The 14,607-nt window shown below is 48.2% G+C and overlaps 1 protein-coding gene across 1 annotated transcript in view; it reads left to right on the top strand.

Moving 5' to 3' along the window:
- Positions 1-14,607, top strand: part of LOC125154806 (uncharacterized) — a 520,558-nt gene that overhangs the window by 385,680 nt on the left and 120,271 nt on the right. Inside the window, exons 10-11 of the mRNA XM_047839458.1 lie at positions 8,971-9,010; positions 12,204-12,364. Coding sequence (XP_047695414.1) covers positions 8,971-9,010; positions 12,204-12,364 — 201 coding nt within the window. The remainder of the gene's footprint in view (positions 1-8,970; positions 9,011-12,203; positions 12,365-14,607) is intronic.

Here is a 14,607-nt window from a genome sequence, read left to right as displayed (position 1 = left end):
CATCAATAGCGTCCTTCCCTCCATCAAGCCACGGTGTTGGAACACTCTTTTCTTTGACCTTTAAAAAAGGGCAAGTGAAGACTTATGGTGTTGTCCACCCAGAATCTCGCCGTCATCCAGCCAAAGAGCCTCACCCCAGTTTTCCAGGTGAACATGTTTTCCCTTCATTTTCTGCACCACGCTGATCATGGAACTTTCTGGGCTACATCTGCATTGTGTTCTCCTCCTAGACACTTAGAGGATCCACAGTTATTCCAAATTCTCTGCCTTGCATGCCTTGAAAAATATGTAGCATTTATTGTTGTTTATACAGATACGACCGTACATTTGCAAAGCACAGCTTTGAAGGTTTCAAATATTCTCTTTTCTCACAAATATTCTGTTTTGTTGCAATCTCTTAAAAGTTGCATGAGATGGTTGATGCAAACGTAAATAAAGTGAGGTACAGGAATGTCACGAGTTGTATTTTTAGAGCCCAAGGTTAGTTTGTGGTGGAGCTGGGACCAGAATCTGGCGTGAAAACAAATGAGGAGAGAGTCCGCTTTGGTCAGGGACCTTAAAACTGCTCTTCCTGAGGGTCCAGAGGCTTCGGTTCCCATGTCATTTATTTAACGGGTGGCTGCCCCAGTTTCCACACCCGTGAGATAGGGATAAAAATTGCCCCATAAGAGTACGTGTAAGAGAATAAAATGAAAGAATTATGCCAAAGTGCTTTCATAACAGAGAGGAATGTACGAATGCAAGCTTAATCTAGTCCTGGAAAGCTGGGTGATTACCTGAGTCATGTCCATGAATTCTAGCTTCTATTCTGATTTATTTCCTGATCAGAGAGACCTCCACATTTTATAGGTTTTCCTTGAACTTTTTAAAGCGTTTTTCAAGTTGATGGTTTATAGTCAGTGAGTCGGTCCTACCATCTCTTTTAAAATAGCAGCATGGCATCGGCCCAGATCGGACTGGGAGGGCTTCCTGCCTGTGTTCTTGTTCACTCCCTGAATAACTGCAGAGGCCCGCGAATGCTCTCCTACCTTTGGCCTGTCCTCCAGTGTCCGAATTTTCATTCTGAAACTCAAATCTGATGCCACTCCAGGACAGAGAAACCATCAATGGCTCCCTGTTGCCCCTTGGTTCCTGGTTCTTGGTTCTTTTCAGCCAGGCCCCCCTCTCCTCTGCTTCTGTGCCCTAGTGTAGGACCCTTTGCGCATTCCCTCTCCCATCCTGTTGGGGTCTGCTTAGGCTGCTTCCCTGTAAAGCCTTCCCTGGCCACACAATCCATTCTGCTTCTCTCTCTGCTCCCAGAAACTCGGAACAAAGTTGGTTCTTTACATTTCTGTCTTTCCTTTTAGCTCCCAAGGGTGGGGACTGCGGCTCATTTCTCTCCTTCTAGCCTCCCCAGTTCTTGACATTTAGAGAGGGCTCCACAAATACCGGCTGAATGAATGAAGATCTCCACATCTCATAGCAAGGTCATCGTAAGATGGTTTCTGTCCAGAGAGTTCTTTGGCCCTCTGGGAAGGCACACCTGAGAACCACCAGGGCTGGCATGTGTATAGCCTCATTCCCAGCGGCGTCAGGCACAGAGGACTGAGACGTTGATCCTTCGATGAAGGGTTTGTGCTAACTCACCACGTACTAGGTCTCTGAGTTTCTGTGCGTTACATGCCTGTGATTGTCTTTGGGGGCCTCCAGCCCACGCAGTGTGACCACAGCCAACTCTTTGTTGTAGTTGAACGGGCTGCCCGCTTCTGTTGTGGTTTTATCTTTGTGTGGCCTGCACTCGGCCGTAACTTCTGGGAGAAGCTAGAACGCTTGGTCACTGCAGAAGCCTTCCACGGATAAGACTTCGCTTGGGGGTTATCTGAAGGTGGCGGTCGTCTGTCGTACTGCTCCGGACAGCTGACGCTCCGTGAACCCTCACCCGGGACCACGTTAATGAGCCGAAGGAGATGAATGGCGTCGCTAAACGATCACTGTGGTGGTGGCATTATTATGACCATCGTTCCCATTTGACTGTGGAAGGCATGGGCACTCATTTGCAGCGACCAAGCAACAGCACTGGGACTCCCAAGTCAGATCTGTCTGACCCCAGAGCCCTGACTCAGCTCGTACCGCATTCCGTCTCCTTCTTTGCCTGCGGTGAACCTTAAGAGTCCGCCAGCCGTCGGGTTCTTATCACTCAGCCTGCAAAGGCAGGAGCGTGAGCTCGGTTGTGAGTCACACACATCAGACCCCGTTCCAGGCAGTACTGACCCAGCAAGGGTGCGGCCGCGGCCCGTTCTATGGGAGCCCCTCTGTTTTTGCTACTGCCAGCCATTTACTGCTGGACCCTCTTTCTGTCGCGTCCTGGTGATTACCGCGCCACCTGCCAGCTTCGGTCCTCTGACCCTCCTCCCTCGGGGGTTCTCAACCCTCGCCATACTTTGGAATGGCCGGGGAAGCTTTACAACAGAATGCCCGGCCCTACCCCCAGAGGTTCCATTCGGTCATTCCGGCTTGGGGCCCGGGTATTAATCTTTCTGAAACCACCTTGGTATGTCATAGAATTTGCACGTTTTAAGTGCAACACTCGGTGATTTCTTTCTTTCTTTTCCTTTTTTAATGTTTATGTTTATTTTTGAGACAGAGAGAGAGACAGACAGACAGACAGTGTGCAGGCAGGGGAGGAACAGAGAGAGAGGAAGACACAGAATCCGAAGCAGGCTCCAGGCTCTGAGCTGTCGGCATGGAGCCTGATGGGGGCTTGAGCTCACGAACTGCGAGATCATGACCTGAGCCGAACGCAGTCAGACGCTTAACTGACTGAGCCACCCAGGCGCCCCCAAAACTCAGTGATTTCTTAGCAAACCGACAGCATCGTGTGACCGTCACCACAGTCTGATTTTACAAAAGTTCTCTCACCCCGATGAGATCCCTTAGGCCATTTTAGAGTCAGTGCCCAGTTCCATCCCTGCCCTCAGTTAACACTAATCTGCTTTCTGCCTCTGTAGATTCGCTTTTTCTGGCCATTTCATACAAATGGAGTCATCTGGGGGTGGCTGGGTGGCTCAGTCAGTTAAACTCCAACTTTGGCTCGGGTCACACTCTCACCGTTAGTGAGATCGAGCCCCGCGTCGGGCTCTGTGCTGACAGATTGGAGCCTGGAGCTTGCTTCGGATCCTGTGTCTCCCTCTCTCTCTGCCCCTCCCCTGCTTGTGTTCTGTCTCTGTGTCTCTCAAAAATAAATATTAAAAAAAAAAAAATGGAATCACCTGTAGTATTTTTCTTTTCTTTTTTTTTTTTTTTTAATTTTTTTTTAATGTTTATTTATTTTTGAGACAGAGAGAGACAGAGCATGAACGGGGGAGGAGCAGAGAGAGAGGGAGACACAGAATCGGAACCAGGCTCCAGGCTCTGGGCCATCAGCCCAGAGCCCGATGCGGGGCTCAAACTCACGGACCGTGAGATCGTGACCTGAGCCGACGCCTGACCCAGGCGGTTGTATTTATTTAGACCTTGTCCTGACGTTGGTGTGTCGGTAAGGATCGGGAAGAGAACAATAGTTACAATAGTTCAGTGGGTTTTGGGGAGGGGAGTGGGTGGAGGTGGGTAGGGGGAGGAGAGACATCACTTCTGATTTCCGCCCGTCACCAACGTCACCAGCATCGGGCTGTGCCTCACATTTGGACTGTATCATCAGAGTCAGCCGCCCCCGTTCATTTTAGCAGCAGCTTCTCAAACGTGAGGCGGGACTTCGGAGGAGGCCGGCTACACGCCTCCAGACCGGCTTCACGTACCAGTCCTCAAAGTGACTCCAGAAAGCCTCCTTGCGAGGTTTGCACCACACCCCGTGAGGATCACTGGTGTGCAGCCGGGGTTGGCAGCCTGGTTGGGAGGCAGCCAGAGAGGAAATATTTTGAGCTCCACAGGCCGTCTGGTCTCTGTCGCAGTAACGCCACCCTGCCGTTGTGGTGTGAAAGCAGCCATAGATGATGCACAAACGTATCAGCCTGGCTGTGCTCCAGTCACACTTGATTTGTGCACACCGAAACTCGAATTTCGTATCGTCCTTGCGCATCGTACGTATGTTCCTCTTTGGAGTTTCTTTCCCCCACCCCCAGCCATTTTAAAGTAAAAACCATTAGCTTGCCATACAAAAATAGGCAGTGAGCTAGATTGGATCTGTGGGCCATAGTTCGCTGACCCCTGGTAATATGGGTAGTTTACTTGCTGTATTTTTTTCATTAAAAAAAAAACAACAACATTAGCTTTGGAAGGCACTATCATGTTTTAATTTTAGTCGCTGTGGATTTTACTGTGGAAGGCAATTCTACGCACACGTCTGCTTTTCTGCCTACTGCTATTGAATTTTTTTCTTGCTACCTCTGTTGAAGTCTACAAAGACCTTTTTTTCAAACCATTCTCTATTGTTGGGACAGCCGTTTGCTTTTTCATTAATGCATTCAGTGTGTATTTACGAAGCACCCGCAATGGTGTGGCAGGCAGGTGGCCATGGCAAGCCGGGTGCTCCGGGGAAGGGGGCAGTGATGGCCGAGATAGACTTGGTCTCTGCTCCCGTGGATCTGTCTGGCTCGCAGGGAAGAGGTCAGTCATGCACAGTGCTTGGCAGATCACAGCATGCATTGAAGGTGTGGACTTGAGCATTTGTTTCCACGGTCCCATAATACGTGCGTTATGCGGGTGGACGCGGCCCACGTGCAGTAGTCTGTATCCTGGGAAACAGGGTGGTGTTTCACATTAGTGGCGTTGGGCATCTGAGTGTACCGATGGCAGAAACTTCTCCAGAAATCAGTCCACAATTAGAGTTGGAAATTGTCACGCCAGTTGGAGATTTTCCTTTGACCCTGTGCCCTAGCGTAAGCATCTGTGTCTTTCCGGGTAAGTGGAACTGCTTCAGGTTGGGGGCGTTTCCATTTTCTTCTGGCCCAGTAAGAGTGAGACTCCCGTTAGGCACGACTGAAAGGCTGGCCATTACCACAACCAGTCAAGGGAACCGGGGAAGACATCAAGGCCTGCACGGCCCTGCCACTTGTAGGTTTTGGGGATTACAAGGGAAAAAGTTAATGCTTTACCAAAAAGTAATAAATTTAAAAAGCCTGCCCTATGTAAGCCTTGTTGGAATGACTAGTGAGATTGCACAGTGGCTTGCATAGGAAAAAACAAACCCCAGAGTAAAATGGTGAGCCGGAAGTGCTTTCCTGCTTTGTGTCGTTTTCCCAGTTACAGACAGGAAACATTCAAGTGCGTTTTCAAGCACAGAACATTGGACACAAAGAAGGCTCTGACGAAGCAGAAAAAAGACCCGTATACAAAAAGTTTAGGTCTGTGGAGCAAAATGTCTGATTGAAAACAATCTGATTTAGCAAGTGTTTTTTTTTACTCGTTGGCTTGCGTTGTCTCTAGGCGCCTTGATAAGCTTAACATGTTGCTCTCCCTCTTTGCTTTATCATGAATTTTTTAAATCTGATCACAAATCACATCTCAGGGGCGCCGGGGTGGCTCCGTCGGTTGAGTGTCCCAACTCTTGATTTCAGCTCAGGTCATGATCTCGCGGTTCAGATTGTGAGATTGAGCCCTGCATCAGAGTCTGTGCACTGATCTCGAGGAGCCTGCTTGGGATTCTCCCTCTCTCTCTGCCCCTCCCCTAGTCACACTCTCCCTGTCTCTCTCAAAATAAATAAGTAAACTTAAAAAAAAATCACATCTCAGTAAAAACCAAGTTTCTGTGGCTAATAGACTCTTTGAATGGGCACCGTGGCCGGTATTCTGAGTAATTGCTAGACTTTCCCTGGGTCAAAATTCTACTGGCAAATTGTCTGGTAAAGATGAACACTCCCAAACAGTTCAGCATAGAAAGGGCTGCTGGGCTGAGCCTTGGACCAGACACAGTGATGAGAAAGATCGAGTCATTTGGAGCACATATCCGGGGAGGTAGGGACCATGGTGGTTCCCTAAAATTAAGGTGGGGACAGCATAGACCAATGGGGGTATCTCAGTGTGAAGGAGCCCCCCCAATTTGTATGTTACATTCCAGACTCATGATTCGTCAGGAAAAGTAATCTTCCCAGATAGCCTGTATTCATGGTTTAGACGACGTAATGTTATTAAAACCTCCATACTACCCAAAGCTGTCTATACAGTTTCAGTACAGTTCCTATCAAAATTCTAATGGTGTTCTTCACAAAAAAAGAAAAACAATTGTCAAATCCACATGGAACCACAAACGACTGAAACAGCAAAAGCAATCCTGAGCTAGAAGAACGAGGCTGGAGGCGTCACACTTCCCGATTTCAAACTCCTTGATCCTTGAACAACGTGGGTTTGAATTGCATGGGCCCACGTATATGCAGATTTTTTACAGTACAATACTGTAGATGTATTTTCTCTTCCATACAATTTGCTTAATAACATTTTCTTTCTAGGGGTGCCTGGCTGGCTCAGTCGGTTAAGCGTCCAACTTCGACTCAGGTCATGGTCTCGCAGTTCGTGAGTTCGAGCCCCGCATTGGGCTCTGTGCTAACAGCTCAGAGTCTGAAGCCTGGTTTGGATTCTGTCTCCCTCTCTCTGTCCCTCACCTGCGCTCTCTCTCTCTCTCTCTCTCTCTCTCTCTCTCTCTCTCAAAAGTAAATAAACATTAAAAAAGTTTAAAAAGTAATTACATTTTTTTAAATTTTTTATTTTAATTAAAAAAAACATTTTTTTTAACGTTTATTTATTTTTGAGACAGAGAGAGACAGAGCATGAACGGGGGAGGGTCAGAGAGAGGGAGACACAGAATCCGAAACAGGTTCCAGGCTCCGAGCTGTCAGCACGGAGCCCGATGTGGGGCTTGAACTCACGGACCGCGAGATCATGACCTGAGCTGAAGTCGGCCGCTCAACCGACTGAGCTACCCAGGCGCCCCAGTAATTACATTTTCTAACTTTCTTTATTGTAAGAATACATTAAACAATGCACATAACATACAATACATATTAACCAACTATTTATGTTCTCAGTGATGTTTGTGGTCAACAGTAGCTACTAGTAGTTAAATTTTCAGGGAGTTAAAAGTTATGTGCCAAGTTTTCACTGCACAGGGTCAACACCCCTAACTCCTATATTGGTCAAGGATCGGCTGTATATTACAAAGCAGTAGTCATCAAAATAGGATGGTATTGGCATAAAAAAGATACATAAATGGAACAGACTAGAAAGCCCAGAAATAAATCTGATTAAGAAGAGATATTGGATCTCTTTCTAAAATTAATTTTATCAGTGTAATATGTGGCTGAGTGTCCATAAAGGCGGGAAACATAGTGTCCACTTATTTTCAAGCTGTATGTTAACATTTTCGTATAATATGTTCCACATAGATTTCAGTCTCCAGATACCTTTTTAGGTAAAGTACCTCTATATTGAAAGCAAAGGGTCTAGTTGGTAAAATGAAAAAAAGGATAATAAATACATTGATTTGCTTTCTAATCAAATGACTTGATTACAGGGGTGTCCAATGACTCGACTTAAATCACTGGTTGAACCAGAAGTCCCACTATGGCACCTCGAGTGCCATCATTCTGGGTATTACGTACAGCAACAGTGCTGCCCCTTTGGGCTGCAGAGGAGTCCTCGGAAAGTACCGTGATCTGGCAACTGAGGCTCGAGCAACTCAGGCTGTTCCTCTGCCGATCGATGGCCGCCAGGTCGGCTTTCTGGAAAGGTCTACCTAGCTAATAATAATTGGAAAGCATGAGTGGGAGAGAGCTGTGAAAATACTTTGATACTTTGTTTCTTTTTAAAGTAAAGATGAGATGCCTGAAGGAAGGAATACTCAGTTGTTACTATTTGTGTGTGTAGTATTGAATCACGTTCCTGGATTTGTGACAAACTCGTTTCAGTAAGGCTGTCAAGCTCAGAAATGATCGTTTTAGGAACTGAAGGTTCAGCTTCTCTACAGCGGTCTTTATTTATTTTTTTAATGTATTTTAAGTAGGCTCCATGCCCAATGTGGGGCTCAAACTCATGACCCCCAGATCTAGAGTTGCACATTCTACTGACTGAGCCAGCGAGGCGCCTCTAGAGCAGTCTTTTCTCCAGGGGTGGCCTGTGGGTCTCGGCCATGGAATTCTGGGAGGAGAGGGCCTCTTAAAGAAGCAGGATCTTGGGGCGCCTGGGTGGCGCAGTCAGTTAAGCGTCCGACTTCAGCCAGGTCACGATCTCGCGGTCCGGGAGTTCGAGCCCCGCGTCAGGCTCTGGGCTGATGGCTCATAGCCTGGAGCCTGTTTCCGATTCTGTGTCTCCCTCTCTCTCTGCCCTTCCCCTGTTCATACTCTGTCTCTCTCTGTCCCAAAAATACATAAACGTTGAAAAAAAAAATTTTTTTAATAAAAATAAAAAAAAATAATAAAGAAGCAGGATCTTGTTCCAGACCTGCTTTTGAACAGAGGTGAGGCCTGGAAACTGGCATGTTAAATCCGCACACTCCCCACCCTCGTGATTCTATACACGCCCAGGTCTGGGAGCCCCTGGTCTTGAGGCTTTGTTCTTGTGTGGGGTTGCTATTCTTTGCAGACATTTGTTTGCTGGTTTTTTTCTTTGGTTTTGGTCAAGGAGCCCTCTGATGTCAACATTGGTGGAATTTCTCCCCACGTTATCATTCATTTCTGCCTGTTTTGTTTATTTTTTATTTTTTTGTTTTAGAGAGAGAGAGCATGCATACACAAGCGGGGAACGGGGGGAGACAGGGACCGAGGGAGACAGAGAGAACCCCAAGCAGACGCCACCCTGCACACAGAGCCCGACGTGGGGTTTGATCCCACGACCCTGGATCATGACCTGAGCTGAAGTCAAGAGTTGAGCGCTCAACCCACCGAGCCACCCAGGCGTCCGTCCCTAGCTGTGTTGTTTTAAACTCTGGGATAGTAACTATTAAATTTCACGAGTTCCTTTGCATTTCTGGATTTCTGACTCTGAGCTTTTCATTTTTCCCCACAGAGCTGAGAAAACAGAAGTCCTCAGTGAAGATCTGTTACAGGTAACAAAATAAAATCTTCTTAAAGTGCTTTGCTTAAAGAGGAAAACAAAACAAAGCCTCATCGGCGAGAACTGAAGCAGATCTGTGTCCGTACGTCTGTATGTATGATCTGAGACACGATGAGACTGATCGGCCTGGTCCCGAGCAGGAAAGAAAAGCAGTTGGGTTGCACGGTGATGAAAAGGGGATCTGGAACTTCGGTGTCATGTTGTGAAGTTCAGATGGGGCTGTCCTGCTTTCAAGTGCCAGGTGTCGGGGTGGGGTGGGGGAGGCGCTGGCTGGCCTGGCCGGTCCACCGGCACTGCAGCCTGGTCACGGGTCCCGGGCAGGCTGCGTGCGGGCCTGTCGCTCGCTGCTGTGACGGTGTCCTTGATGGGACAGGCCCTGCCAGCAACAGCCTAGAGTTTCCACTTCTTGCCTCTCATGCTATCATCCTCCACTTCTGGGCTGAGTTGGCTCCTGAAGGACTTAGAGTCTCAGTGACGGTGACCAGACCTGTCAGAACCACCCTGAGGCCCTGAGGTGGCCTGTTACCAGCCTGGACTTTTCTGCCCTGCAGGAGGGATATTTCCTGCAGGGACCTCGGCCGGGGCCACTGCACTTCGTCTCTCACAGGCTTCCCTAACTTTGGGGCTGGGGGTTTCTTCCAGAAGGCCTGGGACCCTTTGTACACATCCCTTCACTCGGCCTCAACCCCGTTCCGTCTCCGCCCACCCCACAGCACGCCGGGAAAGACAGAACCCTTCTGCACTGAGGTTTCTCTTAAGCCTCCTTGCTTGTGTCCTTGCTTCTCGTTCCATGACCTTCGGCAGGTCTTTTCACCTGAGCCCCTGAAGACCAGCAGTCTGCTCCCGGGTGACTTTCTGTCTCTTCCCACAGACAGGAGCTGGCATAGCTTAGAAAAATGGTGCCATGCCAGCCCATGTCAGAACATCCTTCTAAATTATGACAGCCACCTGCAGGTAGAAGATTCTGAGAGCACGTTTTTTTTGTTGTTGTTCTTTTTGGGGACCAGAAATTTTTATTAAGAGTAGGAGGGTTTTTTTTTTTTAAGAATTATTAATCATATTCATTTTTTTTAATTTTTCTTTTTAATGTTTATTTTATTTTTGAGAGAGAGAGAGAGAGAGAGAATGTGAGCAGGGGAGGAGCAGAGAGAGAGGGAGACACAGAATCTGAAGCAGGCTCCAGGCTCTGAGCTGCCAGCACACAGCCCAATATGGGGCTTGAACTCCTGAACCGTGAATTCATGAGCTGAGCCAAAACTGGACACTTAACCAACTGAGCCACCCAGGAGCCCTGACAGTCTTATTCTTAGTAATATTTCCTCATTGGCTTTTATCGTATATTTCAGCTTCACTTTCAGACTTTCAGAAATGTTGCTTGGGCTCGATAACCTTTAACTAGACTAGGTTTCACATCAGTGTTCTCTCTCCCACATCCCACGTTAGTACTAAATATGCACAACCTCCTTGAACCCTTGAAGCCCCAAGCCTTGCAGGCAGTTTGAGGACTGCAGAATTCCCACAGGAGGCAGGTGGCAACTGTCTGCTCCTGTCCTTTCTTAGAACATCCACGGGGGCCTCAAGAGTTTGCCAGTTTCAAGGAACGCCTTGTTTCATCATGCAGATGCTTACCCCCCCCCCCCCCCCCACTTCCCCCTCAGTCAGCAGAGAGCCTGATGCAGGGCTCAAACTCATGGACCGCAAGATCGTGACCTGAGCCGAAGTCAGATGCTTAACTGACAGAGCCACCCAGGCGCCCTCCTTTTTTTTTTTTTTTTTTTCCAAGTAGGCCCCACACCCAATGTGGGGCTTGAACTCACGACCCTGAGATCCAGAGTCAGTTGCATGCTCTACCGACTGAGCCAGCCAGGTGCCTCCCCCACCCCGCATTTACAATGTACACCCTTTCACTCAGTAGTTCTGCCTTTAAGAGTTTACCCTGTATGTACAAAGATGTACATTCCAGAATATTGACTGCAGCCTCACAGCTGCATCATAGCTGTAACCGAGGAGAGCTGGGTTCAAGAGGTTAGGGCACACTCACACAACTGGAGGATATGCAGCTATCTGAAAGAACGCGATGGGTCTGTGTGCACCGACCTGGAACAGTCTCTATGGCTCACTGTGGAATTCGAAAAGCAAACTGTAGAGTAAATAACGTGCAGAGTGCGCTGCTATCTACGTAAAGAGCAAGTGGGGGACATACGTGCTCCACATGCATAGCTCACTTCTGGAAGACACAGGCAAGGGCACTTGTCTCTTGAGAGAAGGTGGTAGACTCGTGGTGAGGGGAGCAGGATGGAAGGGTTGGTCTTTGTACTCCACACTGTCTTCTGTTTTGTTTTATCATGTGCTTGTATGAGTTTTTTCAAAAGAGCATTTTTTTTTTTAATTTTTTTTTTTCAACGTTTTTTATTTATTTTTGGGACAGAGAGAGACAGAGCATGAACGGGGGAGGGGCAGAGAGAGAGGGAGACACCGAATCGGAAACAGGCTCCAGGCTCCGAGCCATCAGCCCAGAGCCTGACGCGGGGCTCGAACTCACAGACCGCGAGATCGTGACCTGGCTGAAGTCGGACGCCTAACCGACTGCGCCACCCAGGCGCCCCTCAAAAGAGCATTTAAATAGAAGCTTTAAAATATACACACAAAGAGGCGCCTGGGTGGCTCGGTCAGTTAAGCGTCCGGCTCTTGATTTTGGCTCAGGTCACGACCTCACAGTTCATGGGTTCAAGGCCCTCACCTCGGACTCTGCACAGACATCATAGAGCCGGCTTGGGATTCTCTCCCTCCCTCCCTCTCTCGCTGCCCCTTCCCCACTCGCGCACTCTCTCATAAAATAAAAATAAAATCAAAGAAAAAATCTGCAGGCAGACTTTTCCCCCTCAGAAGCCCTTGGGCAATGTCATCTCCCTCCTCCAAAACACAGGGATTGTGCAGAATTGCCACCGCACAGGGTGCTCTGGGAGTGCGTGCGACAGTTGTGACTGCTCGTTTTGACCAAAATAACCTGCTCGGGCACAAACTCTATCTCCGTTAGTGGCTAATGAGTTCCTCTCAAGGTGCTATGGTTTAGCCTGTATTAGCAGATTAACATGGTTCAAAATATATCTAGTGAGGGTTGGAGGCTTGAGGTTTGTTTTGTGTTTGTGTTTACATTAAAGACAGTTATGCCTTTAATCAATCAGAATTGTTCGCCGTGAAACTAAACTCCCGCCAGTCCGCACCTGCTCGCTTCAGCCTGAGGCAGTCTGCTGTACGCTTCCATCACGTCGACGGCTGATGCTGTTTCCCACCCATTCGACAGGAGCCGTTCTTTCTAGAATGTGCAGCGGAGAGAATAGGCAAGGTACGAGGCACTGTTGCACAAATCCAAGGCACTCTTGGAGCACATGAGAACTTGTCTCAGATGACTCCTTTTTCAAAAGCCCGTCCCAGCCCCCATCTTTCTTCTTTATCTTTTCCAATTTTCTACACCGAACATGCATTGTTATCATGGGAGAGAAGTCACTAATGTATATTTAAAGAGAAATAAAGGAAGGAACTCCTCCGTGAGCAAGAGTGTTTGAATGCGTTCGAGGGGTAAGGTGACATAGCTCACCTATTTAATGGGGGCAGGGGTGGGTGGTGTCTCTTCAGCAAAAAAAAAGAAAAAACCAAACAAACTAAAAAACAATAAATAAAAGATATTTAAAGTCTCTATTACAGATTCTAAGAAACGTAAGGGATGTGTCAAGTACAAAGTTTGGACTGTGTTTGGATCCTGTTTCAAACACACCACCTATAGAATTTTTTTCTGTTTTTTTTTTTGTAAACAACTGGGGAAATCCAAACACGGACTGTGGAGTAGGTGCTATGGAGGAGTTTCGGCTGATGTGTGAGGTTCAATAATGATGTTCCCATTATCCCGGGGTGGGGGAAGAAAATGCTTACTGGTAGGAGATTCACATGGAAGTATTTATGGGGGTAATGCTATACTCTCTGGATGTGCCTTAAAATATTCCAGTGACCACACTGACGAGAAATGGGGATAAATAAAACAATATTGAAAGATGTGACTCACCAAAGTTGGCTGATGGGACATGGGTTTTCGTCCTACCGTGCCCTCTACTTTCATGTTGTTTGAAAATATGCATACTGAAAACTTGGAATAATAGGGTATGGGAAATGTGAATGTGTATTTTCCAAACCAAGACGGCGGCCCAGGTCTTGGACTTCTTTAGCGTGACGAACCAGTGGGCCACGTGGAACCTCAGCTGCCTGTTCAGGTGGGCACTCGACAGGGCTTCTCACATTCTCTGATCTGAGAAGGGAGTGTGCCCTTCCCTGGGGGGTTAAGGGTACCAAAGGATGTCCCCGCCCTGCTCTCCGACCTGTGACTCTTAACGGCTTGCGGGTCTCCACTCCCACCAGGTCACACTGTCGCCTCCGCAGGTTTTCGATCGCGATCTGTCCGAACCGGTCGTCCGTGTTCACCTGGGAAGGGAAAGAGGAGGCTGGGCAATGCCAGAAGGGCTTCTCGAATACGCAAAATCAGACAACAGTATTCTGTTTCTGAGCCGTCAAGGCCGATGTTCGCTAATAGCCAGTGCAGTCAGCGGAGTCGGGTGCAGGCACGGCACGCAGGGCCGATGAGAGCGTCGTCTGCTGCCACCCTTGCGGGGCAACCGGGCAGTTTGCGCTCGGCCTGGGAGCTGGTCAGACCACTGACCGGCTGCTCCACAGGTAGACTCCCACGTGCACACCAGGTGCAAGAGGGTTTACTCCGCAGTATGATGTGTAACGGGCCCTATGACGGAAAGGACTCACATGCCCATCCGCTGGGGTTAAAGCAGCTGTGGCATGGTCGTTTAATGAAATATTGCATTGCCATGAAAACAGCAAGAGGACATCCAAGAAGAGGTAGGTACAGATGTGGACACACATACAGACACAGATACAGATGTGGAATGATTCTCAGATAACAGACTGTCGAAAAGTACAGTACAGAGGGATGTGCATAACATGCTCCTGTCTGCCCTTAAGAAAAAAAAAATCTCGGGGCACCTGGGTGGCGCAGTCGGTTAAGCGTCCGACTTCAGCCAGGTCACGATCTTGCGGTCCGGGAGTTCGAGCCCCGCGTCAGGCTCTGGGCTGATGGCTCAGAGCCTGGAGCCTGTTTCCGATTCTGTGTCTCCCTCTCTCTCTGCCCCTCGCCCGTTCCTGCTCTCTGTCTCTCTCTCCCAAAAATAAATAAACGTTGAAAAAAAAAAAATCTCTAGCTACATTTATATATGCACAGAATAATTCTGGAATCTGGCAGTGTTGCTTCCCAGGTTGGAGGACTCACTAAGGTCCAGTGTAGAAGAGAGACTTACCTTTCCCTGCATACCCTTGTACTATTTGATTTTTTTTTTGAAGTTTTGCTTGTGGTGTTACTTATCTAATGAGAAACCACTTAAAACCCCCTTCTTACAATGTTTATTCGTTTTCGAGAGAGACAGAGCATGAACGAGGGGAGGGGCAGGGAGAGAGGGAACCACAGAATCCGAAGCAGGCTCCAGGCTCCGAGCTGTGAGCCCAGAGATCGACGTGAGGCTCGAACTCATGAGT

Source organism: Prionailurus viverrinus, chromosome E3 (genome assembly GCF_022837055.1).
Source record: "Prionailurus viverrinus isolate Anna chromosome E3, UM_Priviv_1.0, whole genome shotgun sequence".
NCBI lineage: Eukaryota > Metazoa > Chordata > Mammalia > Carnivora > Felidae > Prionailurus > Prionailurus viverrinus.
This window is presented reverse-complemented; position numbering and strand designations above follow the sequence as displayed.